The 25,807-nt window shown below is 38.8% G+C and overlaps 3 protein-coding genes across 4 annotated transcripts in view; 1 reads left to right on the top strand and 2 right to left on the bottom strand.

The window, feature by feature from the left end:
• Nucleotides 1-2,972: 2,972 nt before the first annotated feature.
• LOC110055418 (uncharacterized) lies at nucleotides 2,973-5,871 on the bottom strand. The gene is made up of 3 exons (XM_089272364.1): nucleotides 5,768-5,871; nucleotides 4,923-5,116; nucleotides 2,973-3,538 (listed from the first exon to the last, which is right to left on the bottom strand). Exons 1-3 carry the CDS (start codon nucleotides 5,854-5,856, stop codon nucleotides 3,045-3,047), a joined length of 777 nt encoding a protein of 258 aa, XP_089128490.1. The 5' UTR covers nucleotides 5,857-5,871; the 3' UTR covers nucleotides 2,973-3,044.
• Nucleotides 5,872-7,150: 1,279 nt separating this feature from the next.
• On the top strand, nucleotides 7,151-18,989 carry LOC110055447 (60S ribosomal export protein NMD3-like). Its single transcript, XM_020761840.2, has 16 exons — nucleotides 7,151-7,418; nucleotides 7,534-7,668; nucleotides 9,662-9,755; nucleotides 10,182-10,262; nucleotides 11,387-11,515; nucleotides 12,417-12,507; nucleotides 13,020-13,098; nucleotides 13,672-13,768; nucleotides 14,533-14,585; nucleotides 15,119-15,183; nucleotides 15,737-15,882; nucleotides 16,759-16,874; nucleotides 17,317-17,389; nucleotides 17,844-17,956; nucleotides 18,480-18,550; nucleotides 18,685-18,989. Exons 1-16 carry the CDS (start codon nucleotides 7,321-7,323, stop codon nucleotides 18,825-18,827), a joined length of 1,584 nt encoding a protein of 527 aa, XP_020617499.2. The 5' UTR covers nucleotides 7,151-7,320; the 3' UTR covers nucleotides 18,828-18,989.
• A 2,176-nt stretch (nucleotides 18,990-21,165) lies between these two features.
• The window catches only part of LOC110055446 (uncharacterized), a 31,633-nt gene continuing 26,991 nt past the window's right edge, over nucleotides 21,166-25,807 (bottom strand). For both annotated transcript variants that reach the window (XM_089271869.1, XM_020761838.2), the window contains 3 exons: nucleotides 23,637-23,798; nucleotides 21,533-21,619; nucleotides 21,166-21,416 (listed from right to left, as the gene is read on the bottom strand). In XM_089271869.1, the coding sequence (XP_089127995.1) occupies nucleotides 21,267-21,416; nucleotides 21,533-21,619; nucleotides 23,637-23,798 (399 nt within the window). In that variant the 3' untranslated portion in view covers nucleotides 21,166-21,266. The remainder of the gene's footprint in view (nucleotides 21,417-21,532; nucleotides 21,620-23,636; nucleotides 23,799-25,807) is intronic.

Below are 25,807 nucleotides of genomic sequence, written 5' to 3'. Positions count from 1 at the left end.
TTGTTGTGGTTTGTAAAACAGATAAATGAAGTATTTACATTTTCTCTTTCCACTCTGGATTTGGATTCAGAACTTAACTGTGGCAAATTAATTCGCACAGCCGCGAACAGGATCTTGAAACAATTGCGTTTTCAGGGTTTTTTAAATTCACATATTCATCTTGGTTTTACATACCCATATTTGTCATCAGAGGAGAACTGTGTGGCTCTCTTGTTACTGGTTTTTATTGTCCAATCTATGACTTGAAAGTTAGAACATTTAATAATAATAATAATAATAATAATAATAATTTATTTCTAGCGCATTACATTAAAAAATCTCAATGCTCTTACAGAATAAAAATGAGAAAAACGATAACGAAATCAATATAAGGAAAATATATTAAATTACAATGGATGATAAAATACTAAAATTTCATTAAATACTAAAATTCATCATAAGATACATAAATTCATTATAGAAATACTAAAGATCAGTATTAAACAAAAACGTTTTAAGCTTAGTTTTAAACGTATCCACTGAAGGGGCACTTCTCACATCAAGTGGGAGGCTATTCCACAGTGCTGGCGCACAAGATGAAAAAGCGCGTCCCCCGTAGGTCTTTGTCCTAAACATTTAACCCAAAGTTGTTCCCCTAGAAAAAGTACATCTGAGTGCATGTGTCTATCATGTGTAAATCACTTAATAGAGTTCACCGCTTACACTTGTTTTTTTTTTTTTTTCATTTTAATTTTAGCAATCTCGCGGCACTTATGAAAGAAGTAAGTAGATTACTAAATATTTTTGTCCTCTTTCAATATGTTGATGTCAATGAAGATTGTCGGTCCAGTACTTATCCCTTTGGGAGCTTGCGTAAAAGAGAAGTCTGCTGTGGAACTTTTCTGAACAAATCGTCCTTTTATTATCAGCTCTTTTCACGCGCTGAATGCTTTCCCTGATTGAGTGATTTTTGAAAAATAACTGTAATCTGATGCTGCACAGGTAAAGAGTTTAGTGTAGTGCCTGAGATTGGTTTTTGCTGGGTCAGAATTTCTCGCCAACCAAAAAACCAGCCGGAGATTCTGTAAAATGACGTACGTCGGAGCGTGACGATAGTCCTCTCATGCTACGCAGTAACGCAAACCTCCCTCCCCTTAACTCGGTCTACGAAGCCATCCGATATTTTGTTCCTCTACCATAAAACTAAATTCGTCTTCTTTTTGTTTCTGCTTTTTTTAGAACTCGAGACTTCAGAGGGAACTGAGCACTGGTTTCATTGGCCGCTATCGACAGATGAAGAGCTTTTTTGGGCGTGTTGTTCACGCAATCTTCCGATGTTAATTACATCGAGGCCCGAGGGGGGAGGGGAATATATATATATTTTTTATTTATTTATTTTTTTTTTTATAACTAAGCTGCAAATTAATACAAGTGAATGTTACCAGAAAAAAGGCGGAACTTTTTGTTAACGATGAAAGACTGATGTGGTTTGCAAGAAAACACGCAATTGACAAAAAAGAAAGAACATTGTTACCAGGAGAGAATCGAAGCGAACAAGGATTTTCAAGAACTAACCAAGACCTTTGAATACATGTGCTATGGTAACGAAGTGGTTTAGAGCATGGCAGGTGAACAGAAAAAAAAATGAGAAAAGTTTGATGATGGACAGTTGCTGAAGGTTAGGAGTGGAAAGAGTTGTAGCCAGGGAAGGTGGTACAAGGGTCGTGATGGGCATTCGATGGAGGGATGGACTGAATGTTTTTAACATGGATACAGAGATTAAATTGCCAAAGAAGGTTGTACACAGTGGGTCATGTTGGGCTTTCGATGGAGGGATGGAAGAAAGTTTGAGGAGCATGGGAAAGTGGATAAATAGCCAAAGAAGGTTGTACAAGGGTGGTGACGGGCATTCGATGGAGGGATGGACTGAATGTTCGCAGTATGGGTAAAGTGATTAAATTGCCAAAGGCGGTTGTACACAAGGGTCATGTTGGGCTTTCGATGAAAGGATGGAAGAAAGATTGCGGCGGCTTAAGCGAAAAGAAGGCAAAGATGAGCGAATTCATGAAAAGTGTGGAATACAGTTAAAGACTGTTGTTGCACGGAGGGACATAATGGCGTTCCATGAACGTTTGGTTTTTAGGGTTGTTATTGTAGGGTTGGTACTGAGTGACTAGCATGGTATGTCAGCCAAGAACACTGGTTTTCCGATGAAAAACTAGAAGCACGAAGCCAAAGGTCAAAAATGTGTTAATTTGGTTCACAAATGTTCAACTGGTAACTTTCAAGACGTTGTGGAAAATCATTGGACAGAGTAATCAATTACAGCCAATTATATTACTAGACTAAGTACATAGAAGAGAAGGAAATAAAAGCAGTTTAGTGCAGTGTACTTGAAACCACTCTAGTAATAGAATTAACTGTTTCACTTGCTTGTTTTTCTAAGAAGTATATTTTCAGAATTGCGAAAGAAGTATAAGACGACTGATAGTTACAGTGTTTATTTGTTTTTTTTTTTCATCATGTTTGTTTTTCGTACACTTAACTTTTAAGCCTTATTAAACTGAGAGGATTTTTGTTGTAGTTTGCTGTTTAATTCTTCTTCTTCGCTTTTATATTACTGAAAAAATAAAACAACAGGGTCATATAAACAGAAATTTTGCGAATACATGTATATGAATAAAGCATTTTTTGAGAGGGTAAATAAGGAGATAATAATAGTAACAAAAAACATAATAATTAAAGTAAAATTGACGCATCCAGAGATAAGACTTTCATTTGTCACTTTGGATCTTAACTCTTTAGGTTTTCTTTTTAAGAATTTGATTTCTTAGATTTTTATAAAAAAAAATAAAAAGAAAAAAAAATGAGTGTAGTTGTAGGGCTTACTTTTAAATGTTAGTAAACCTATGAGAATTATGGACGTATCCAGGGAGCCCAAAATAACACGGCCACTTTTGGAACCTGGCTAGTAAAGTTAGGAGAATGTGTTTTAGCAGGCTTTCCAGTAGATCAGGCATCTGTTTAAGAAGTCAGTTCTTTCTTTAAAGCCTCTAGTGCTGAAACTAATTCTGTCGACCCCAGAAAACTCCAAATGGATTCCCGTAAGCCGTAAATGCGTTGTAAGCCTCGCCGTTTCTTTGTCTACTGATTGGATTGAGCGGGAACCCTGTACATTGAATCGGCGTCATGTAAGTCTGCGCGAAAGAGCTTTCTTGAAGACTGTTCCATTGCATAGATGAATAAGTCGTGTTTATTACGCCAGTTCCATTGTGTAAAAGATTGGCAGTCTGCATACCCTGCATGCCTTGAAAATTTCCATAATGCTGAGTATGGCTAGCGTTACAACTTGGATCTACTGCTTGACCGTAAAATTGGTTTTGAGGTTTCCTTTTGACCGGCCTGGCAATGATTCTAAAGTCAGTAGAGCTGCAAGGCACTATGGGGCTTGTGTTTACGCCCGACTGCAGAGAAACTGGAACAGAGTTTTGTAATGTAATGTCACTGGGCGTATAAATTAGTCCAGGCGTCTTCATCTCTGTGACTGGAGAACTTAAACCTGTAGAAAACAAAATCAAATTGCCAGTCTCTCTTCCCAATTAGCGATCGCTAGCGTCGTGTGACCTTCTGTTGTTACGGATCAAAAGCCAAACTATGATCCAATGTAAGCATAAGTTATGCGGAGACCTATAACTTTGGTTTTACCCAGCCTTATTCTTAAAAGGATCTCAGATCTTCCTAGAATAAAGCTTGGGCTACCGAAGACGATCACTGCAAATGGAACGGTGTGAATGGAACGTACACTGTAACTGGGTGCCGTATCTCGTCGCGAGACACGGCAGACGAAAGCATGATTTGTCAGCTTGGTAACTTCCCCCTTGGAAGGGAACTCCTATGTGAAAAAGATGGGGGAGCTCGTCCTACTTCTCAGGGCGTTCAGCCTCAGATGGTCCACAGTGGAAGCTTTTGCGGTACCTTTTAGGGTATTTTGACAACAAAATATGACAGGAGATGAGGCGTTGTTTTAGAACTGGTATCTCTTAGGGGTGAAAAAAATTTCAAGCCACACCCAAAAAAACACGATATCAGTACCTCTTAGGGATTCATTTCAAAATTTCCGTCGAGCTCAATGGTCTTTTTTTTTAATGGGAGTTGCCCCCCAGTGGGAAAGTCTGCGTCGGGCCAAGTGATCCATACCAGTATAGAACTTATCCCGGATTCCGTAACATTGAGAAACGAGCACTGTGAGTGTAAAGTGTACCCAAACCGATCGTTACGGATTCATGGACAGTGCACGAGCGATTAACCCACTGCACCTCCTTACAAATTGGGTTGAGATCATTTTGAATCTCCTGGGTTACTTTTTCCGATTGGCCAGCTTACAACTGTGGACAAGCCTGGTCTAAAGCGACCCAAAGAAAATAATCAACCACATCATCTTTCAACATAACTAATAATGACGCTTCAAATAAAGCGAGGTTTTGAGTTCTTTTGGCTTGAAATTTGCTCCAAGATTGAGCTTTACTGGTCTTTAATTGGTCATTGGTTTACCTTCTGGCCGAAAAACAAAAAAAAAAAGAAAAGAAACTTTTTTACCGTCTGTAAGGAACCTTCATAAAGATCGAATTTACGTAAACGTGTCTATCAGGAAAGGAAAACTAATCAAAAACGCATATAACGTAAACATTCGAGATACGAACGATGCAGGCAGAGTAACGGGACGTAGTTTATGCACAAACGGGTTTCAAGATGACTATAAATTTTAAAAGCCTGGTCTGAAAATGGATTAGTAGTCGGAATAACTCACTTTGGTTCAGAATAGATAGAGAAGGCAGCATTTAAAGAATATCCCATCCCTCTTGGGAGAAACTTTTTCAAACTACACAACAAGTCTATATAGTGAATGAATTTTCATGATTCGAGCGTTTATCACCACTACTTACAAACTCTATGATCCTGACCAATTGCGACTTCTAAGGCCGATGATACCTGTAAATTTTCCGTTCCTCTGCCGTCTGTCTTCCACATTTCATAAGATGCCAATTCTTTTCCACATCTGCCGTTTTCTGCCGTCTCACGGAAGGGGAAAGGCGAAGACGGCGACTTTTCGACTTCAGTGAAGTCAGTGAATTGTTTTCTTTTGGATTAGAGCAGAGTACATTAATTAGAAAATTAACCCAAACATAGTTTCCGTTAAATTAATAGTTCACGATATTAATAAAAATTACAAGAAAATTCAATATGGCAATGTGTAAAAATTCAAAACAAAAAGCTGCGCTCCCAAATATACTAGTATAGAATCAAGTAATCGTTCTCCTTCCAGTGATAGTATGAAGCTTTAACAGTGATAATAATTAAATGCTCTTCCAAACGTTTTATCATTTTTCACTACTCTATGAATAAAAGCAACCGTTTTACATTCCTTGTAATGCTTCATCAAAACATAGCCTTAATTAAGCTGAATCGGCCAACATGTGCTACGCGTAATGCGCAACATCTGCAATGCGTAATATTTGCAATGCGCAAGTTTTAGCTGTACATCCAAAAGTATAGCGACCACTCTTTACTTCGAAATTATCGATAGGAAAGGACTGTTACATCCGGAACTGAAAGGGTTGTAACCTTCGGAACTTTACGCTACTTTAAGTTATCATTCTCAGAGAATATTGAAAACAATTTTAAAGGAGTTCGAATATCTGAAGAAAACCCGTGCTTATCTAAAACTACACGTACTTTCAAGTTGAAATAATTGCTGACCGTTAATTATCAGATTACTGACGAGACTTGCCTTTCTTTCCACTTGATTTTCCTGTTCAAACTGTACCGTTTGGGAGACTTTGATCTAAATGCGCGTTCTTCAAAAATTCTGAGGTTCATTATTTCAGAATTTCCTCTTAATTACTCACTCTTGATTGAAAAATTAAGGAAAATCACTCTCCCAGTAGCCAACGTTTTGTACGATTGCTTTGCAAAATGAGGTCTTTTTTAGATTCAGATTGTTGTACGTTGTATTTGTGTCGCTGGAGATTTGATCTTTGACCGTTCGAGTTCGTTAAAGATTGTTTATGCTTTGTGTCGTTTTGGTTCTAAAGCGCGCGCCGTCAGAATGCGGCATACGAGAATTGAATGGAGGGATAATCACGCGCTTGTTACATAAACAGTACGCACTAAGTAAAATGTTAGAAGTTTGACGCTGACTTTTTATAACGTCAAATACAACATTAACGATAACTTTATTTAAAAAAGACGTTTCTGTCGAAAGTCTTTAGACTACGTGTGGTCCCTCTTTCGCTTAGTCCGTCGTGCGTGACGCGAACGTAAAAGAATACCTCAAAGAAAAACTTTACAATAACTGTCTAATTTCTCGCGCGCAGATTGGCTCATTTTTATCATCAATAAGATTACAGACGGATAAAATTTTAATTTATGCAAGCTTTCAAGTTCAACTTTCAGCTGTTAAACTGTCAACTTTTTAACCAATGAAATTTTATGGACTTTTTTAATAGCCAATCAAAAAGCGAGAAAAGCTATTGACAATGTTCGCGTCAAGTTGATAAAATTCACTTACCTTTGTTTACGCAAGTTGACGACGTCTTTTCCCATCATTTATTCCCAGCATTTGACCATTTTGGGGTCTAGTTATTGTAAAAAAAACAAATTGACGTCAGTTTTTTATGCTTCTGTCAATGTTATGACGCAATTTATCATCAATAAGAGGACAGACGCATAAAAAACCTGACGTCAATTTGTTAAATGGCCGCCTCTCGCCCCCAGGATTTCGCGCGGCCATTTATTCCTCGCGACGGGCACGACGGACTGTAAAGCGAAAGACTGACTTCGAGAAGTCTGATTACTGTTAAGGCTCACACTGCGCGTGCTACGCTCACAGCAGCACGAGACAAACGAATTACGTAAGATGTTTCTAAATGGCTGGAATGTCGATATGTTCTTTGTCCGTATTGAAATCTCTCGCAGAGTGCCAAGCCTCAAAGAAAAGTCCAGAAAACCCCTTGACATTCCAGTCAGTTGTAAATCTTGTACTCACTCAAGGTCCTCAATGGGCATACAATAATAAACTGTTCTTGTCGGACAGACTCATTTTACAGAGTATCAGAAGACAAGAGACACAAGTAAGCGCTTCGGCTCTTTCCGATGTCTATTATGTGCTTTTTTCTTTTTTCTGGCAAGACTGGGTAGACATTATGAGGTGGAAAACTACTAGATCACAACAGTATGAAGAATAAATCAAGTAAAAACAAGAGAGATTCTTGACATATATGCTACAAGTGACGTCACTTGGTAGTTAAACTCGGCTCCAGGGCCCGGTCTCTGTTTGGCTTAATGACGCTGCATTGTGCAATCCTACCCACAACTCCTATCAAGCACCAATCCAACATGGAGTATATGGAAGCGATTTCGTCTTCACAAGCACAACAAAGGTAAATAAGCACATTATTTCGACGGATCTCCGTCTAATTTGCCTTGTTTACTAGTGAATGAACGAAATGTAAGCTGGTGTTCTCTGTAAGCGCGTTGTTTGGTTCATGTTTTTAGTCTGTGTTGTCAGTGTGGTGTATTGACCACTCCGAACCCATCCAACATGTGCGTCGGTTGTCTCCGTTCTCAAGTTGATATCACCGAAGGAATTCCCAAACAAAGTAATTTATACTTTTGCAAATCGTGTGAAAGGTAAGACTGACAGTCGGTTCTACTATTTTACTTGTAACAATGATGGATAGAATATTTTCATACACTGAAATAAGCTTACTTTGTTATGGCCATGAACTTACTCAAAACTCTTAAATTTTATACATGTAAACTTGTTAAGCTTATATTAAAGCTAAAATACAAGCTTATGGCTTAGTATGTCATACAATAATAGGTTGAGTATCCTAGGTAAGCTAACATCTCGGTGAAAGAGAGATGATCTAATGAGATTTAAGCCACAAGGAAAATTACGCACACACAATAATACACGTGTACAGTATATATGCAATAATTATACTGTACATGTATATGTACATTAAGCTTACATGTACAGATTGTTGTATGTTCCTGAATTAAGAGTCAGGGCAGTAGATGGTCTTACAATACAATGACCTATTTGTTGTGGACATGCTGATTTTCCTAACCAACACAGTTTTCAGTTAGCCAGAATTTTGCACTTTCGGGTTTTGGTACAGTATTTTTTTTTGCATGCCTCACTACAGCTCACAATATCTGGGACTGAAACTCTGAAAAAAAAATGTAAAAAACAAAGAAAACTGTTGGCATATGATACATTAAATCTAGATACATGTATCCATCTACCTTTGGTCATTCCCATGGTTTTCATCTTCACGGTAAATTTGCTGTGGTACTTGACTACATTTGTGTGTGACTATGCCAAGTTTGGCCTAGTACTGGAAATAAAATAGCAACAACAACAATTTAGGAAATAGCTGTTTTTTATCAGCCAAAGTGGCCTTGGCTATCAGAAAAACAAAATCCCTCAAAATCTGAACTAATTAACAATTAGACCCGTAGCCCGCGAGGGCTACAGGTCAATAGCCCATGAGGCAAAGCCGAAAGGGCTATTGACCCGTGGCCCTTGAGGGCAAAGGGTCTAATTGTTTTAGTATCACCCAACTAGTCGGACAGAAAAGGAAAATAATAAAGTTAGCAAATGCAAGTTGAAGAAATATTTATTTGGGAATAAAACGAAAGAAAACGTCACGCTCGATGGCGCCAATTTCGCTACTCGAGGACCATTAGTAATAGTCCCCTAGTAGCGTAGCCAATCAAAATACAGGATTTGAATTAGTCCACTAGTTGGGTGATACTAATACTGTCTAGTCTTTGACTACATGTAGTTGGCTGTACATGTAGATATAGAATAGACTCAAATCTCTGTCTGATTGTCTGGAATGAATGCTGATATATTTGAATCGGACATGGTTGTCCAATGGACAGTCAAACCAGAACCATTTTCTCTTAGTCCGTGGCTCAGTGTGATTGGCTAATTAAGCAGAACCTTAAGTTTCCTGACAGGATCTTTGTTTGAACTTGCAATACCATATGTATTCAATCAGGCCGGTTATTCTAGTCCTGATTGGATGGTACCAGTTGATACTTGGGTGTTTAATGACCTCAGGGCCAATTTGTTCGAAAGCTGGTTAATGCTAACCCAGGATTAATGGTTATTAAACCACAGTATTAATTTTGCTTCTATAATTGTATTTTTCACTACTTATGTTTAGTTTAGTTTGAGATCATTGAAGCTCAAAATTGAAAGACAAACAATGTAAAAAAAAACCCTCACGGAAAAGTTACAAAACTGAAATCAAAATTCTTATTTATTCTGGGTTCGCTTAATCAGGCTTTGAGCAACCCAGCCCTGGTGGTGCGACTTTTAAGATTTAAAACTGGCAATCTGAGGACTATTTTTGGATTTGAAATTTTGTGCAACTTCTTGAAGAGAAATAGTTTGGTACATGTATGTACTTTTCTTTTTTTTGGAGGTTGGGGGGGGGGGGGGGAGGGGAGAGGGACTTGTCAAAAGTATAAACCACAGTTCTATGCATGTACATATGTACATATATGCTTCTGACTGGAAAGAGCTAATGCTAGAATGGTGTCAACCATAACTATTTTGCCAAGTTTATGACACTTTGGTGAATGGATTTTTCTTTTTTGTCTCCAGGTATCTTCAGCCACCAAGCTTATGGTTAGCATGCGCATTAGAATCCAGAGAGCTTTTGTCACTTTGTTTAAAGAAGCTAAAAGGATTGAACAAGGTACATGTACTGCAGTGGTCAAAGCATATTGTTCTGCAGAAAGGCTTGCATACTGTTTTACTAATAAAATTGGTTAACCTACATGTACATGTAAATCTTCAGATAAAGGTAAAGTCTGTGTTCTAGCCTGGTGGCCCATCAGGCTTGCTATTTCTACTCCCCCTGATTGGGATACTCCCCCCCCCCCCTGCACCTCCCCCCACTCCCCAGCATTGAATTCACTAGCATCCATTTATAGACACCCATTTAGAAAACATTATAGGGCTCGGCTGAAACCTGCACCACTTGGTCCATAGTCCAGAGTGCTAATGGTGTGCCTGTTTTGATGGTGGCTTCTGCATGTTGCTGGCCAGTTTAGAATGGTTTGTGAAAGTCAGAACTTTTTATGATGCAATAGGCAAGATCTAAGCTCACGTCTCCTTTTAGGTTCGCTTGGTTGATGCTGGGTTTGTGTGGACAGAGCCTCATTCAAAAAGAATCAAAGTAAAATTGACTATTCAGAAAGAGGTTTGTGTAAACTTGACTATGTATCATGAGGTGGATGTACTGTAAAATGTGACCTCTAACAGGCTTTTGATTGTCTCTTTTGTAGTCTTACAACTTCATGTACTTGTAGGTATTTATATTATGATAAGAAATTATATTTCTAACACACCACTGGTAGCCATGTCAAGCTGACTGCTGCTGCCTGACCTTTAGTGAAAAATCAAAGCTAATACAAGTACTGTTACAGTAGCATTACACAAGATTGGAAATAACAAAAAAGTTCAAGGCTGGTACATTATACTGGCAGGGTATAAAACTTAAAATCTTTGGGTGGGTGGGTGGGAAAGTCAGCAATGGCGGACGCAACTAAAACAACACCGTATAGGTCACATGACCCTATACCCAGGCCTCAGTGGTGTGTGAGAAAAACATTTTTCACGTATTTCATTTCACTCAGCCGGTGAAAAATTACTCTTTTTTGGAGTTTACGAATTCTTATTTTATTCTTTGACTTTTTACTTTGAGAAACAAAAAAGTGATTTAGAAAACAAACAAACAAAAAAACACAACATTGTTCAAACAAAAACCACATCTATAATTAAAAAAAGAAAAAAAAAACAAGGAAATAACGAAACGAAACCCAAACATGTTTTTTTGATCAATGGTTTTAATATTTCTCAACAACAAACACATACATGTGGGTACATTTACTTTAGGCACAAGTACATTGGGGGAATAAATAAATTAAATGAAGATATAAATCAATATGTAACAATAAAAGTTCAGCTACTTTAAATTAAACAGTGAACTCTTTTACTGTAGAGTTTAGTATGTACAATATATGTGTATATACTTTTTGAAGGTGTCATTCTATGGCAAACAAGAGTCATGTTAACACAATTGTACAGTGTGGAGCAAAATATCAAAAAAATAGATTTTAACAGTTTTACATCATACAGAAAATTAGATTCAATGTGTTTATGTTTTCATCAAATATTGGCTAACTTGCTTAAGTTGGTACATATAATTGTTCATGACAGGCAGATAAATAATAATTCATAATAATTTATAATTGAGTGACTTGATATTGTAGTTATAATATGCTTTATTTATCTCATATGGGATGTATTTCATGTCTATCTTAGGTGGTAAATTCCACAATATTACAGCAGGTGTTTGTGGTAGAATTTGTTGTTCAGAATCAGATGTGCGATGCTTGCCATCGTCAAGCTGCTCAGGATTACTGGAAGGCAGTTGTACAAGTCAGACAAAAGGTACAAAATTTGTCAATCATATATCTGTGCCAACATGAAAAAAACTTGATTGCTGTAATTATGGTGGACTGTGAAACAGGCTTTTGTTTTCAAATTGTACTTTCAGGGTTCCAGATAAGTTTTCAAGGCATGGTGTCCATAAAGAATTTCTACAGGTCAATTTCTACTGCTCGCACCAAATCATTTTAAATTTTCTATTATTTGTCAGGTCATGTAGCCAACCTTGTCGGGTTTCTGACCTGTGCCCCATTCACTTATCTGGAACACTGACTTTATTTTGTACTGGATAAATTAATACACGATTCAACTGAATGTTGCTACACCATTCACTGATGCCACTGTCCTTTTGGTTCTGTTAGTCATGTAAAGTGTTTACATTTAAAATGGCATAAAATAGATCAAAATATTCAGACGTGACAAACCTTTAGTGAACTTCTGCTTCTGAAGAGCAAACCACTCCCCCTCCCCTCACCCCTGGGATGATGGATACAAGTAGTTGGTAAAGTATGTAACTGTTGACTGAGCAGGGTTTGCATTTATTGAAAGGCACCATACCTGTAAATTTAATCAGCTGGTCAGGCAAAGTACAGGCAAACCTCTTTGTCAATTATTGCAGACATCCCCATGACATTACAGACGATATTTTGTGAATTACAAGCATTTCGCTTTGTCCCTCTTATCACACAGCTGCTCAGCCCCATCCCTTTGTTGTCTGTTATTAAGGATATTCAACTGTACTTCGCTCAAATATAATGTGGATTTCAGTTGAAGGACTTGGCTCACTTGGCAGTCACTGTTTGAGAATTTAGAAAGGAAGAACAAGACTGTATAAACATGCATGCAGTACATGTGTGTGCCTGTAGTCGTGTCTTACAGTATAATGCACAATTTTTGTCCTCAGACATCCCACAAGAAGACATTCTTTTACCTGGAACAGCTGATTTTAAAACACAATGCACATCAAAACACTGTTAAAGTTAAGCAAGAATCAGGTAAGCTGTATTTTAAATTTAGTAATCATGAATTTATTTTTTGTTTAGTTTTTAGTTTTTTTTTTTTCTGAACGGATAACCACAGCCATTTGAATGGCATCCTATTGGTCTTGAACGGATGACAAACAGCAATCAAACAGTTTTTGCTGTTCAAATAGATACCCATTAGTTTACGTTTTTGTGTGTGAGGCCACAAGAGTGAAGCAGGGTGAGTTAGTGTTGGGGTGGAAGGGGGTTGGAAAGGGACATTCTTACAGACTTCTTGAAAGAAATGGCTGCTTAGGATAAAATAATATAGAATGTACCTGTAAAAGTGCGTGTACAGGTACCCAGAACGTTATAGAACATTATGAGGTTTGAAACAATTTGACCATGATAAAGGCAAAAATTACTTGTACTGGCAAGTAAAAGTAATAGTTTGTATCATATGCAATATATGCATGTATCATCTGTGTTATGTCAAGTATTGAAACATCCATTAACTCTCTAAATATATTATGTTTACAAATTAGATGGCGTGGACTTTTTCTATGCATCCAGAGCTGATGCACGTAAGTTTGTGGAGTTTCTGCAGTCTGTTGTGCCTTGCAGGTAAATTGTGATTCATTTGTGGGATACAATTTAGACTGTACATGCAGTAGTTACACTGTATGTATAAATTATGCAAATAATATTGTCCAGAACACAACAGAACAACCTGCGATGAACTAACATCCCATCTGGGCGAGGTATTAACACTTCTGCTACGGAAACGAGAGTTTTAGTGCCCAAAGCTATACATGTATGTAAACCAGTAATGTAAGAGGAAGGGCCGTGCTCTAGAAACGCCTGGGTACTACAGCCAACTAACTTTTGCCTTTGGGCGACTAACTTTTGCCTTTAGGCAACTGGAAAACTAACTTTTTTTCTATAAGTTTAATTGCTGGGCACCCAGAATTTCATGGCTAGGAACCTTTGGGCTCCTCATAATTTGTCTTGGACTACAGCACTGAAGATGCTTTACTTTTATTATACGAGTCTCCATTTGGAGAAGTTCAACAGTAACAAAATTATGAATGTTTAAGATATAACACACCTACATTTGTATTGTACAGTACATTTATAGTGAATCTTGCGATCAAATAACAGTCACTGAAAACAGTCTTATTTCCTTTTTCGTTTCAGGTATAAGTCATCTGAGAAGCTGATCTCTCATGATGTGCACAACAACACTTACAACTACAAGTACACTTTCTCTGTGGAAATTGTTCCTGTCTGCAGGGTTTGTTACTATTTTAGCTGAATCTAAAGCTGAATAGACCTTACCCACATTCCACTTCATTACGTACGAACAATAGCACCAGAGTGAGGTTGGGGTGGACATTTTCATACATTTACTGTATTTTTGTCACCCTGACCTCGACTCGGCACTATTATTTGTTGGAATGGGGGAAAGGTCTATTCACCCCATTTTGTGAAAATGCATGTACATGTACAGTAGGTGTCACCAAGAAGAAGTTTTTCTCACGAGTAACTTAAGCCTGGAGTATTACTCATGATGACTGGTTTTTATGCAACTTTTTTTGAAACTAAAATGAAGCAATCTTCCAAAGAGTGTTGATCTGGGGGATGCGAGTGACCAGTAACTCAACCATAACATTATATTATGTATTGCACTGGTTTCTAACAAATTTCCTGGTAAATAATACATTGACTTTTGGCAAGTGTTTGGGACAGTGGTTTAAACACTTTCATGCATTTGTAAGCAGCTTTCCAATAACTGAAAATTATGAAAAAAATATATTTAATATGCAAATTGGTTACTTGTAAAAGATTATTTTTGTGAAAGGTCTATCGCAGCTGTAGGTCCACTGCAGGGAGCTTATCAGAATGGTTATTTTCAACGCTGACTGTGTTGTCAATTTAAATAAAAGGTCAACATGCCCTCACTCTCAAAATGCGGTCAGTACATGTGGCTGTGGTTTATTATAGTGAAAAACAAAATCAAAACCAAGTTTAATACCTGAAATGATGCCTATTTTTCAGGAAGAGGTTATTTGTCTTCCTTTAAAAGTTTCAAGGTCCCTGGGAAACATCAGGTATGATGCATTAGTTATATACTAGTTAGTTATGTAATGCTTTTCAAGTGGTATACATCCCTTGTCACATGTATTTTCTTGGTATACACACAAGTCTTTAGGTGAGTATATACATGTAGTCACCAAGAAAATACAAGCGACAAGTGGGATGTTCTGTGGTATACCACGAGAGAGTGTTGCATAACTATTTTATACCACACCATAGAAAATGCAGTGGCCAACACAATTAATGCATTCTACACGTGTACACATGGTTCATGATGGGAAGGTTGGATGTAATACCGTCAAATATACAATGGCCTTCCTGTATTCTGATTGGCTCTATTTTCTGTGGCATGGTATAAAATAATGTAGACTGCATCTCTAGGGAAGCTAATTCATCATCATCATCATCATCATCATCATCATTATTATTATTATTATGTTTTCATGCATTTTGACTCTAGATAGTTTTAATGCACAATTTAGTAATTATTTTCAATAGCAAAGCCTGTGCTTCTGACAATTGACTTTAGTGGCTTTTTGTTTCCTAGTCAAATTGTCATTTGTACCCGTGTGAACACAAACCTACAGTTAATGGATCCAGCAACATTGCAAAGTAAGTTTAAACTATTGTAACTAGTAACTTCCTCTACGCTTGTTGTTAACGTACACCTCAGCTTGGTCAGCATCTATATGTAGGAGTAAAATTCCAAAACAATAATCCTTAGTCCCTAGTCTGTTTGCTCCTTAGCTGTTTTCAGTGGGCTTCTCTTCATAAGGGAAGGTACTAGTTTCCAAACTAACTGTTGTGTTGCGGGAAAGGGAAATATTTAACTTGTTTTTGATGAAGGGCTAACACTCAAAACTTCATCTTCATTCACTCATGTTATGGTGGGTAAGTTAAGGTCTGGCGCATGCTACTGGTGTACACGAGTATAACATCGTGCGTAATTGTACAAATTCGCTCATCAGAGAAAGGCACTTTAGTGGGGACAATAATTACTGTATTGCAAAATAAATGGTTGTTATAAAGAAGTTCCCTCCAGTTGGGAACAATACCATCCTGTATGAACTGATGGTGTATAGAACTTCCTCTTATACATGTACCTTGTATACCAGCTCGTATACCGAAGATGGAAAGAGCAAACATGATTTTGTCTTCATTTCAGCTGCAGACATCACAGCATCAAACTACTGGCGCTTGCCATTTAAAAGCCTTGGAACATACAAGCAACTGACAGAGTTTATGGTGTTACAAATTGAACCTGTTGAGTCACAGAAACCCTCTGCATCGATCAGTAACCTGAGTCAAAAGGTATTTATTTAGTACCTATTTGTGGAAGGCGTGGTGGCCTCATGGCTAGTGTGCTCGTCTCCAGATCGATTGGTCGTGGTTCGAGCCCTGGCTGGGGACACTGTGTCGTGTTTTTGGGCAAGACACTTTACGCTCACAGTACCTCACTCCACCCATTTGTATAAATGGGTACCGGCAAACTTAATGCTGGGGGTAACCCTGCCATGGACTAGCATCCCATCCAGGGGGGAGTAGAAATACTCCTAGTCGCTTCATGCTACAAAACCCAGGATAAGCTCCGGCCTGATGGGCTGCTTGGCTCGTATGCAGACTTTACCTTTTCAGCATTTTTTTTCGGTAACTGTAATCTGCATCTCTTGTTACTATTTTTCATCTCTCTTTTAGCCATAGCTTGGGTCATTTAGAAATTAGAAAGGCAAACCAAAACATTTAATGCTGCACATCTCAAAATTGTTGTGCTTTTAAAGTAGTTTTACGCTCCACATCTCAATAGTTTATTGTCGCTATCGTAAACCCCAATGATTCTTTTTTATCAGCTATTTCTTGTATGGTCAACTTTTCTTTGTTCATGCGCATACTTTGCTCATTAATTTAGATATCCCACTCTTAGGTGCTACAAGATGCAGCTGCTGTAAAATTAATTTTTCAATGCCAACAAATTCTTCTTACACGTACGTACATGTAGTTACCAAGAATATTTTATCACTTTTACTTTACCGATCATGGAGATCTTGTGTTGGAATCGGCGATATTATTTTGTGTTTCAGTTTAAGAAAAGCAATTGTTACATAAAAGTTCCTTGTGCACTAGTTCAAAAGAAAGAATAGTGTCCGTTCCTTTAAAATAATAGTAACTGTTTGGTTGCTGTTTTCTTAGCATGTTTTGGCGGACGCGTGGGTTGCACGCATGCAGGATCTGGGAGTGAATGACTGTCAGTACCACTGTCGCACACATTTGGGTCACCTGCTGAAGACTGGTGACACAGCACTGGGGTAAGAACATACAGTGTTTACAGTCAATCTCTTTCCCGCCCCCTTTGGCTTTCTGTGATGCGGATAATGGTCAGTAAGGAAAGTCGTGCTGGACTGGTACGAGTTCCTGTGTAACTTGCGTCCCAGCGTAATTAATTCCGTACCATGTGACCGGAGCGCACAATGGGCCTATTGCAAATGTAATTGAAACTACGACAATGAAAGAATCGCATAACATGAAAATATTGCTAGACTAGATCATGTGTTGTTGAAAATCTAATAGAGCCAGGTGGAATAATTACTGTATTTAAACATTGTCTATATGACAAATTGTTTAGGTTTTATTCAGTCTAAAAGCTTTATTTAGGTGCCATTAACTTGATAAAACTCAGTTTTCAAAAGCGTTGCGCGGTGTATCTAAGCTAACCTTGGACGGTCATAAAAATCTATATTTTTCTGTTAGATTCGATTTCACCAGTTCAAATGTCAATGATGAGAACCTGAGCAGGATGAACGCTGAACGAGTCCCAGACGTGGTAAGTGCTCAAATCTTTGTTAATATTTTAAACCATTTTTGTGAGTAATACTTTGTTAGAGTGTGTATCTAGTAAGACATTTCAGTGGGTAGTGTAGCTGTAAATTCTCTTAAGAGTTAATTACAGTCTGTGATAGTGCTACACGTTAAAATGCACTAGCACTGTAGGAGATTTATCATAAGCCACTTTCCCAGAGTTTTAAAAATAACGCGACAAATTTGTACCCGTTTCGCACATTTTTTTTTTTTTTAATGTGGTATATTTTGAACTTAATCATGTCTGAATAAAGCTTACGCATTCTCTACACACTGTATGTCCATACATTCTAGAGCATTTGCCATGAACAATTATTTCTTAGTATGTGGTGGAATTGATTACGTAGTCATTGCTTAATGTGATCTCGGTTAGACCCGTGGCTTATGCATACCTGTGTACTGTGGGTGCATGCTTTCAGATTTTGGTAAAGAAATCCTATGGTGATAAAAAGAAACGGCATCGAAGAAGAAACTGGAAGTTGAAAGGTCTCGACAAAGACGTGACTGGAATTGATCAAGACAGCCTTGACGGGTAGGCTAAATGTATTGGTTTTACAAAGACTTTTAGTTTTTCTTCATGTACAAGCCCACTTGTGTAGATGGTTTATCTGACTGGCTCCGGTATCCATAGCATAAGGAATAAGAAGTGTAGTAACTCTTCTGGACGCCAGTAAAGTTCCTTGACCAGAAACGAGAATCCTTAACCACATTTCGAGCCCTGACCTGGGTCGTTGCGTTGTATTCCTGTTTAAGATCTGTGGTATCCGATCTTCAGTTTCTTGCTCCACACTCAGGAGTATAAACGAGTACTGGCTTATTTGATGATGGTAGGGTAACCCTGCAAAGGACTAGCATGGGTTTAGAGATTCCTAGTTGATTATTGCTACAGAATCTGAGCTAGGCTCTGGCGGTATGGGTCACTGTGGCTCGCGGGCAGAGGCAAACCAGAATGCGTCCTGCAGTACCCATTATATTGCTTCCTTCAAATCGTGCACTGTGCTATTGCTCATAGAATCTTCGATACTAATCAGATCGAATGTCCTTCCACGTAACAGGGATTATGATGCGTTCCTGGGTGATCTGGAAGAGGACAAGACTTACAGACAGCATGTGAACATCTATGTCGGTAAGCGACCAAGATCTAATTGTGAGCTCTTTTACTGCACGTGCCACGCGCGCATGTTATAATTTGTGCTATAGTAAACTTTGCCTAGAAGATAAGTTTTGAACGCCTTTTTTTTTTACTTGATTTCACTTTAGATCGTGATTACAAGGGTGCATCTGAAGACGACGATGACGAGGCCCCACGTATAAGCCTCCAGGAGATGTTAGAGGATCTACACCTCGAAGAGCCAGATTCATCGTCCAGCGTGACCGAGACGGCAGCCATGATAACCGAATAAGGCGCCTTGTCTAATAATCCAATAAAATTTTAATTCAAAACACCGCATTTTTATTGACCTAGATACTGTTAATTCGATTGGCGATGAACCATGTTTTAAGGCACGGTAACATTTAATGTAATTTCTAGTGAGACGAATTAAACTTGGGCTGGATACATTGAACCTGCTCTTGTTAATGTGGAATGGAACGCAATCCTGTTAGGGAAGTCCAATTTATTGGTGAGGTTTAATGGATAATTATAAGTGAAATAAGGAATAATTTCACACGTTTCGCCAATATGCGAAGAGTGTTTGAACCGGAAATAAGATCAAAGCGTTCTATGAGCAAACCCGTAAATTTCTCAGCAAATAATGATTGACACGAGAAAACCTTTGCGTAATATGAAATCAATCTTTTCATAAAAAAAGAAAACACTTATGTTTTGAGGGGGAAAAATTACAATGAGCAATAACCAAAACTTCTCAAACTGAAAATAATGATTCTAACAGTAAACTTCCATAAAGATGTTTTCTCCGGACTTCATTCCCAAGAAGAAAAGTTATTTAAAAACCGTTTACCAACGCAGTAAAACATAATGTTGACAGATATGGTAAAACTTTCCGTGACTTGAATTAAACCTTTCGCAGCATCTACGTCACCGTTACGTGACGTACGCCCGAACGATTGAGATTAATACTTTTCCTGACCGACAAATGACACGGAAATTGTAACACAATTAATTAATTTGAGTTAATTGAACTAACACTTACAAGCACAAAGCTAACACTTACAAACACAGATTAACCAGAAGTTCCAGCGACCATTTAAGTCGAGTTATTTTGAGCTAACAGTTCCATTTTTAGTTCAACACTCGCTGTGACGTAACGAGCTGTCCCAGAGATGTCAATCGATATATGTGCCCGCAAAACAGCAAGTTGCGAAAAGTTAGCAGATAATCCATCTGTAACACTCTTCCTAATTATGGTTACAAGAGGCCCCGCGGGACATCTGATATTTTCGCGCGCGCGTGAGGTCAATATGTTAATAAGACGTAGTTTAAATTCTGTGGCAACGGTCAAACTAACATCTTTCGAAATATATTAGAGCTAGTCATCGTCGCTGTTCTTATAATTTCCCTTTCGCGATCATCGTCCACCAGAGGTCAATCATTCATTTCGGGAAAAAGCTGTAAGTTTGTGTTTTTCGGGGTTTGTCCGTTCAGCCGTCTAATGTTGTAAATAATTGTTTATTTTTGTTCTATTTTCAGTCAAACTCGTTGTCGTGAATAAACTTTAACGTTTGTTCCCTTTTTAAACGATGTTTGGAGACCGATCGAGATTGGCTTCGCGATATGGCGGTAACACCATCAACCTCACAATAGCATAATCTGATCCACCACTTCAGCCCGTGACTCGCTTTCACAATTTACCGGTTAACAATGAATTGTGAAAGAAATGAAAAGAACTTGAGAACAAACAAACAAACAAAGGAAAGCCAAATGAGTTAGACTCCTTATACGAATGCTCTTGCAAAAATATGAAAAACAATTTTCGAGCGCCGGTCAGGAAATACCGAGCGAAATCAGCCCATTTTCGAGTTCCCCGAAACATCTCTGTCAAACGGAAGCCTGGTAACCAACCAGTCATTTGAAAATGAGTATTATTTGCATGTAAATGAAATTCATTTCCATATCAAAGGATGGGCATCAAGAGTCGCTTTGAGAAAGGAGCTAAAGGTAATAATTCGGAAATGGCCAATTCTTTCATTCTTCACTTTTTACATTAGGTTCCATTAAACCTGATGTAGCCCTTTATGCCAATACCCCTTTCATTTTGAAAAGAAAAAGGTAATTAACTGAATCTATTGCACGGACCAACACAAGAAACTTTCCAAATTTTCCACAATAGCTGTTATTGAAGTTATCAGCGGTTTGACATACAAACGAGACGAATGGGTCAATTCTGCATTGTATTGATCCTTTCGCCTCGTTTGTATGCCTTTTTAAACAAAGGAATATTTGACCGCAGGGGATCTAAATAATCATCAACTATATCAATCATAAATTGACGGAACTTAAATTTTGGAAACGATCAATTGACAGTATTAAATCCACTCTGGAGAACAGTGGAAAAAAGAACCTTTAAACGAAAGCACTTGGCCAATTTGTCAGTGATTATTTGACATTCATAAAGTTTAAGAATCCTCTTTTTAAATTTCAAATCTAAACTGAGCGAAAGAACTTCCAGTACAGTTACATAAGATCACGGCCTACCACCCACTGCGAGGAGGCCTCCCTCTTATCCTGCTTTTCAGTGAATGTACACAGGCTAGGAGAAGTCAAGTTCAACCAGAAGACTATTGATGTGACATGCTACTTTATTCTCATAACTAAATGGATGCATCACAATCAGTAAAGACAGCGTTTATATCGATCTTTCCGGTCAAAGGGATCAAAGCATCTAATTAATCAATTTTCCAAAGTCAATTTTAAAGAAGAGCAGTGACTCGGACAAATCGCGCATGATGACGTAATTTCTGACGTTGTTCAAAACTGATCGTCTGACTTGGCCGTTAACCATGGTCTGCTTGTCACCCGCTCCAATAAATGTCTGTAAATGACGAAAAAATAAAAATATCGCTGTCATTCAGTTGAAAGTACACCGGAATCACTCACAAATGGCATATTTTTTAAGGCACATTTTGCTTAACACTACTCTTCTCTCACCAAGAATTCCTTTGTTTTCTTGTCTAATTTCCCTCTCAAACCGCTTAAGTCTTGTTGCGGTGGTTGCGCAATGGAGTTCTTTCTCATCTGCAATTAACAAAAGATAGCGAATGAGAAACGTCATACATAGTATATGCTATTCGCAAAGGATAAACTGCTGGCGTAGAAACTTTCATGTTTTCTCTATTTAGCACCGGGTGCCCGCAACACCTCGTGACTAGGAAGCCGCTTCGCTTCGCAGACATGAAAGGTACCGTTGTTTGATTGACAGGAGTCTACATTGCAAAGAGCGTTTTGATTTCAAAGGTCATTTAGCGGTTAAAACGGTGATAATCAAAGCCCGATTAAAAGCTAACCCAGGATAAGCGCCAATTTTGATTTAAGTTTTGTAACTTTGCCGTGAGGTTTTCTGTTTATATTAGGGACCTTAAGGAATGACCACGGCGGCGTCGTGGGCTTTATACTTTACCTTTGAATGTCTCAATTATCTAGATCTGTTTAGCCCGTTGATCGCAATGTAACGCCGGCGATCAATTCCAAAAGAAAGCATGGAAAATTGGCCGTCGTGGCTGACGTTCTGCAAAATACCCAGAACTTGGTCATTTCACGTTGTTGTTTTGCAGAGGACGGCTAAGAAATGTACAAGGATTTATAACGCACGTGCACAGATATTGTTCTGCTCAAGAAACCTTTTGTTTGGTTACGTTCTCGTTGTCGTTTCCTTCCTGGTTTGCTTAAGCTCCCTTTTGTTGCGCCTTCTGTTTTGAGTTTGAATAATCTCAAACTACACAAAACATAAGCAATGAAAATTATTTTTATTCAAGAAAAATTTATACTTCGATTAGGTTTGCTTTTAATCCTGGGTTAGTGTTAACCGGCTTCCGAACAACCCAACCCTGGTGCTTATTCAGTTACCAGGGTTTAGAGTTGACCGGCCTTAGACTAGCATCATCCAATCGACTCAGAGTTTTGCGTTTTCAACCAAAAAGAAAAGAAAGGAGAAAGGAAGAACGAAGGCAAGAAGGCAAGAAGGCAAGAAGGCGAGAAGGCGAGAAGGCGAGAAGGCGAGAAGGCGAGAAGGCGAGAAGGCGAGAAGGCGAGAAGGCGAGAAGGCGAGAAGGCGAGAAGGCGAGAAGGCGAGAAGGCGAGAAGGCGAGAAGGCGAGAAGGCGAGAAGGCGAGAAGGCGAGAAGGCGAGAACGAAAGAAGGGTCTTAGCTCTGTGTCACGCAACGATAGGGCGTGTGAGAGAGGTAGGCTAGAGAAGAAGTGAGGCTTATCTCTAGGCCGCGGACCGTTTAGCCCAGTGGTAGAGCACCGAAACAGCGTGCAGGAGGTCGCGGGTTCAAACCCCGGCTGGACTAATACCCATGGTCTTTAAATAATTGAGGAGAAAGGGCTGCCTTTGTAATCTGCATATGGTTAGACTTTCTAGTCTTCTCGGAAAAGGACGCTAAACCGTAGGCCCAGTCTCACAACTCTTCATAATTAAATCTGTGGGACGTAAAAGAACCCACACACTGATCGAAAAGAGTAGGGGACGTAGTTCCCGGTGTGGTGGTCTATCTCTCATCTGATGGTTAAATGCCCAGAGATATTAGCTGCATAAGCAACTCTGAAATCCGAGGGTAGATAAAGTAATTTATTAAGGCACCCAGGATGTTACTTGAGCTGTGAGGATGGGTGAAGTGGGATGATCAATACGCTTTGTGGAAAGAGTTCCATCATCTCGTTATTTCTTATCAATCTCAAATGAAATAAATAGAGCTTATTCATCTCAGTCAACTCGTAACTATGGTTGCGTTTCTTTGGGAAAATCCAAGACTAAAATCTTTAATCCAAGAACGGGTTTTGCTTTTTTACTTAGCAAATCAATCCAAGATCACTCGGACCATGTCGCACTAAAGGAACCGAAAGTTCCACTCTGGGCAAGGACTTTGTGGTTCCTTTGATATACCATGATCAGAATGATCTTCCGATCAGGATTAATCTGTTTAGTAAAGAAAAGCGAAGTCCGTTTTCTTTGGACTTTAACAATCCAATCTTGCATTTTCCCAAAGAAACGTACCCTTGGCCTTTCATTCTATCGAGAGACCACCAACTTACCACAGATCTCATTAATGAGATCAAACTCCATAAAACGCGGCTTAACTTTCGGCTTGCATCCTGTACTTTGACGTCACACGAAGTATTAGTCACCAGATCAACAGCTGCTTCAAATCTGATAAACCTCTCCATATCATCAACAAGAACTCCTGCATCTGTCGTCTGCACATGCGTTTAGTGGAGAAATATTAAATAATTAAATATTTTACCAGGTGGATTCCAGCAAAACAAAAGATCTTGCTTGCCACAGAAAGCAACACTTTTAAACCTCGCCTTTTTGATTAGAGACAATGGCTTCGAATTAACCAATATCTGCGTGACTATTTTGGCCTCCGCGAGACTTAAATGAACATGATATAACTACCCTTAGTATTATTTCGTATTTGCACTATGTACGTTGCAAAAATAAAGTTCGGTTAAGCCAGAAGAAATATTCCACTTTTAAACTTTTATTGCGCTCTGACCACAGGAATTTATTTGATTATAATTCCAGAGCAGAAAAACAATATTTCTGATCTTAGAACGTCTTTGTTTACCTTTATTTGCTTGTTCGCCTATTAGTGCGGTACGGCGTGTAATCCCGTAGGACTTTCACGCCGAAATTGATTTTTTCGCTGTTTTGCACTTATTTTGGGCCGAACAATAAGAATCCGATGGGGTTCAAATTTTCCGATCCCGTCTTCCCATGTTTCTAGCTACTCTAAGGGTTTAATTTATACTAATTTATGTTAATTAGATGCAAAAAAGTCTTGCGAATATCTTTGCTCTTAGATTCAAGATACAGAGACCAAACGTTGTACGAAGCTTACTCTTGATAACGTACATCGTATGACTTAACTTTGTTACCATGGCAACCAGCGATGACGTCAGGTCTAACTACCTGCTATTTTGGTGGCGGCCATCTTGGATCCACCATCTTGGATTTTCGAACTCTCATTTTTCTAAAGCAAAACAGTGAATTTTAAATAAACTTTAAGTAACGAATGATTTCCGTTATGAGCGATGTCCAGTTAAGTGCAGATCTTTCTTTTATTTTCCTTTTTTGCTAAACGCATGTACTCTTTCAGTTTCTCATGGGAAAATATCATTGACTTTTGTTAGTCCCATAGTAACAATGCAGACGTTTTTAGTCTTCTTTCTGTTATGTATAATACTAATCTACAGTTCCGTTAAAAGTGTTCGTGCATAAAATGTGACTTACGTTCTTATGCACTAAGACCATCCTCGTCATCTACTCGTGTGCCGTCTGCGAATGGATTTGCACAGGTTTTTCCACAGCATTAACAAAGAGGAGTGCATGGAATTCCGTTCTTGAAACAGCTACAGAGTCCCCCGCAGTCTGACTTGCAGTCGCATTTGGTAAGCTCAATGACAGCTTGGGGTGCAGGGAGAGACAAGCATATAACGGGCACGTATGCTCCTTAGTTTTCGCTCCAGCCGTTCTCTTTAATGTGGGGAAGATCTGGGCAGCTGGTGGTATAGGATTTGTGACGCATGGCTATGAAGTTTGCGCGCTTGATGGCATCATCTCACCTTCCAAGTTACTGAGTCAAAAGAGCTCCCATCGAAGTTCAGGAAGGGTGGTAGGTCCCGCTTTGCAGTACACTTGGCAGACAAATTTCTCTAGGTCTTTAACTTGAGTTGGCAGTTCTCCGTTGGCTAACTGGTTTTGGATAAGACCCTCACCAAGCTCTCTGAAACAGTCGATCGCGAGATGGTCGTTATCGAGTGTCATGTAAGCTTTCACCCAGGAATTCTTCGTGATACCAACAAACTTCTCTCCCCAGTCGGATCCGATGAAGTGGTGCAATCTTATCAGACCTTGACACTTGTGTATTCCAATCGCTTGAACTCGCTTAGTAACATCAATCTCTCTGTAGTTTGCACCCTTGCCTGTCAAACATTCAGGCTATTCAGGTTTCCATGACGTCCCCTGGAAACCAAGTTGAGTAGCAGGACTAGTACGTCAGTGTCCGGAGAGGATACACAAATCTCTTGCGACAAATGCTCATCTAGTTAACCCAACACCTGGTTAGGGATCAGCAGGTGTTGCGTTCACTAGATGAGCGCAACAAAATCAAACTACATTTGATTTTGTTATTGTAAACCATGACCAGCTTGATGATTGTGTTGCTGGAGAAGCGCGCTAATAATCCATTGGCGAACAAAGT

The sequence above is a fragment of the Orbicella faveolata genome, unplaced genomic scaffold (assembly GCF_042242905.1).
Source record: "Orbicella faveolata isolate gen_17 unplaced genomic scaffold, um_ofav_v1 contig_34, whole genome shotgun sequence".
Lineage (NCBI taxonomy): Eukaryota > Metazoa > Cnidaria > Anthozoa > Scleractinia > Merulinidae > Orbicella > Orbicella faveolata.
The sequence above is the reverse complement of the archived record's forward strand: the minus strand, read 5'-3'. Positions and strand labels throughout refer to the sequence as shown.

Excerpts from the sequence above, each read along its gene's own strand:
- LOC110055447 (XM_020761840.2), top strand. The coding sequence starts at position 7,321 with ATGACGCTGCATTGTGCAATCCTACCCACAACTCCTATCAAGCACCAA. Across the intron at positions 13,099-13,671 it reads CAGTCTGTTGTGCCTTGCAG|GTATAAGTCATCTGAGAAGC; the intron begins GTAAATTGTGAT and ends TTTTCGTTTCAG. Across the intron at positions 15,184-15,736 it reads GGATCCAGCAACATTGCAAA|CTGCAGACATCACAGCATCA; the intron begins GTAAGTTTAAAC and ends TCTTCATTTCAG.
- LOC110055418 (XM_089272364.1), bottom strand. The coding sequence starts at position 5,856 with ATGAACCTCAGAATTTTTGAAGAACGCGCATTTAGATCAAAGTCTCCC. Across the intron at positions 5,117-5,767 it reads AAAATCAAGTGGAAAGAAAG|AAAACAATTCACTGACTTCA; the intron begins GCAAGTCTCGTC and ends CTAATCCAAAAG. Across the intron at positions 3,539-4,922 it reads TGGTCAGGATCATAGAGTTT|GTTTAAGTTCTCCAGTCACA; the intron begins GTAAGTAGTGGT and ends TGTTTTCTACAG.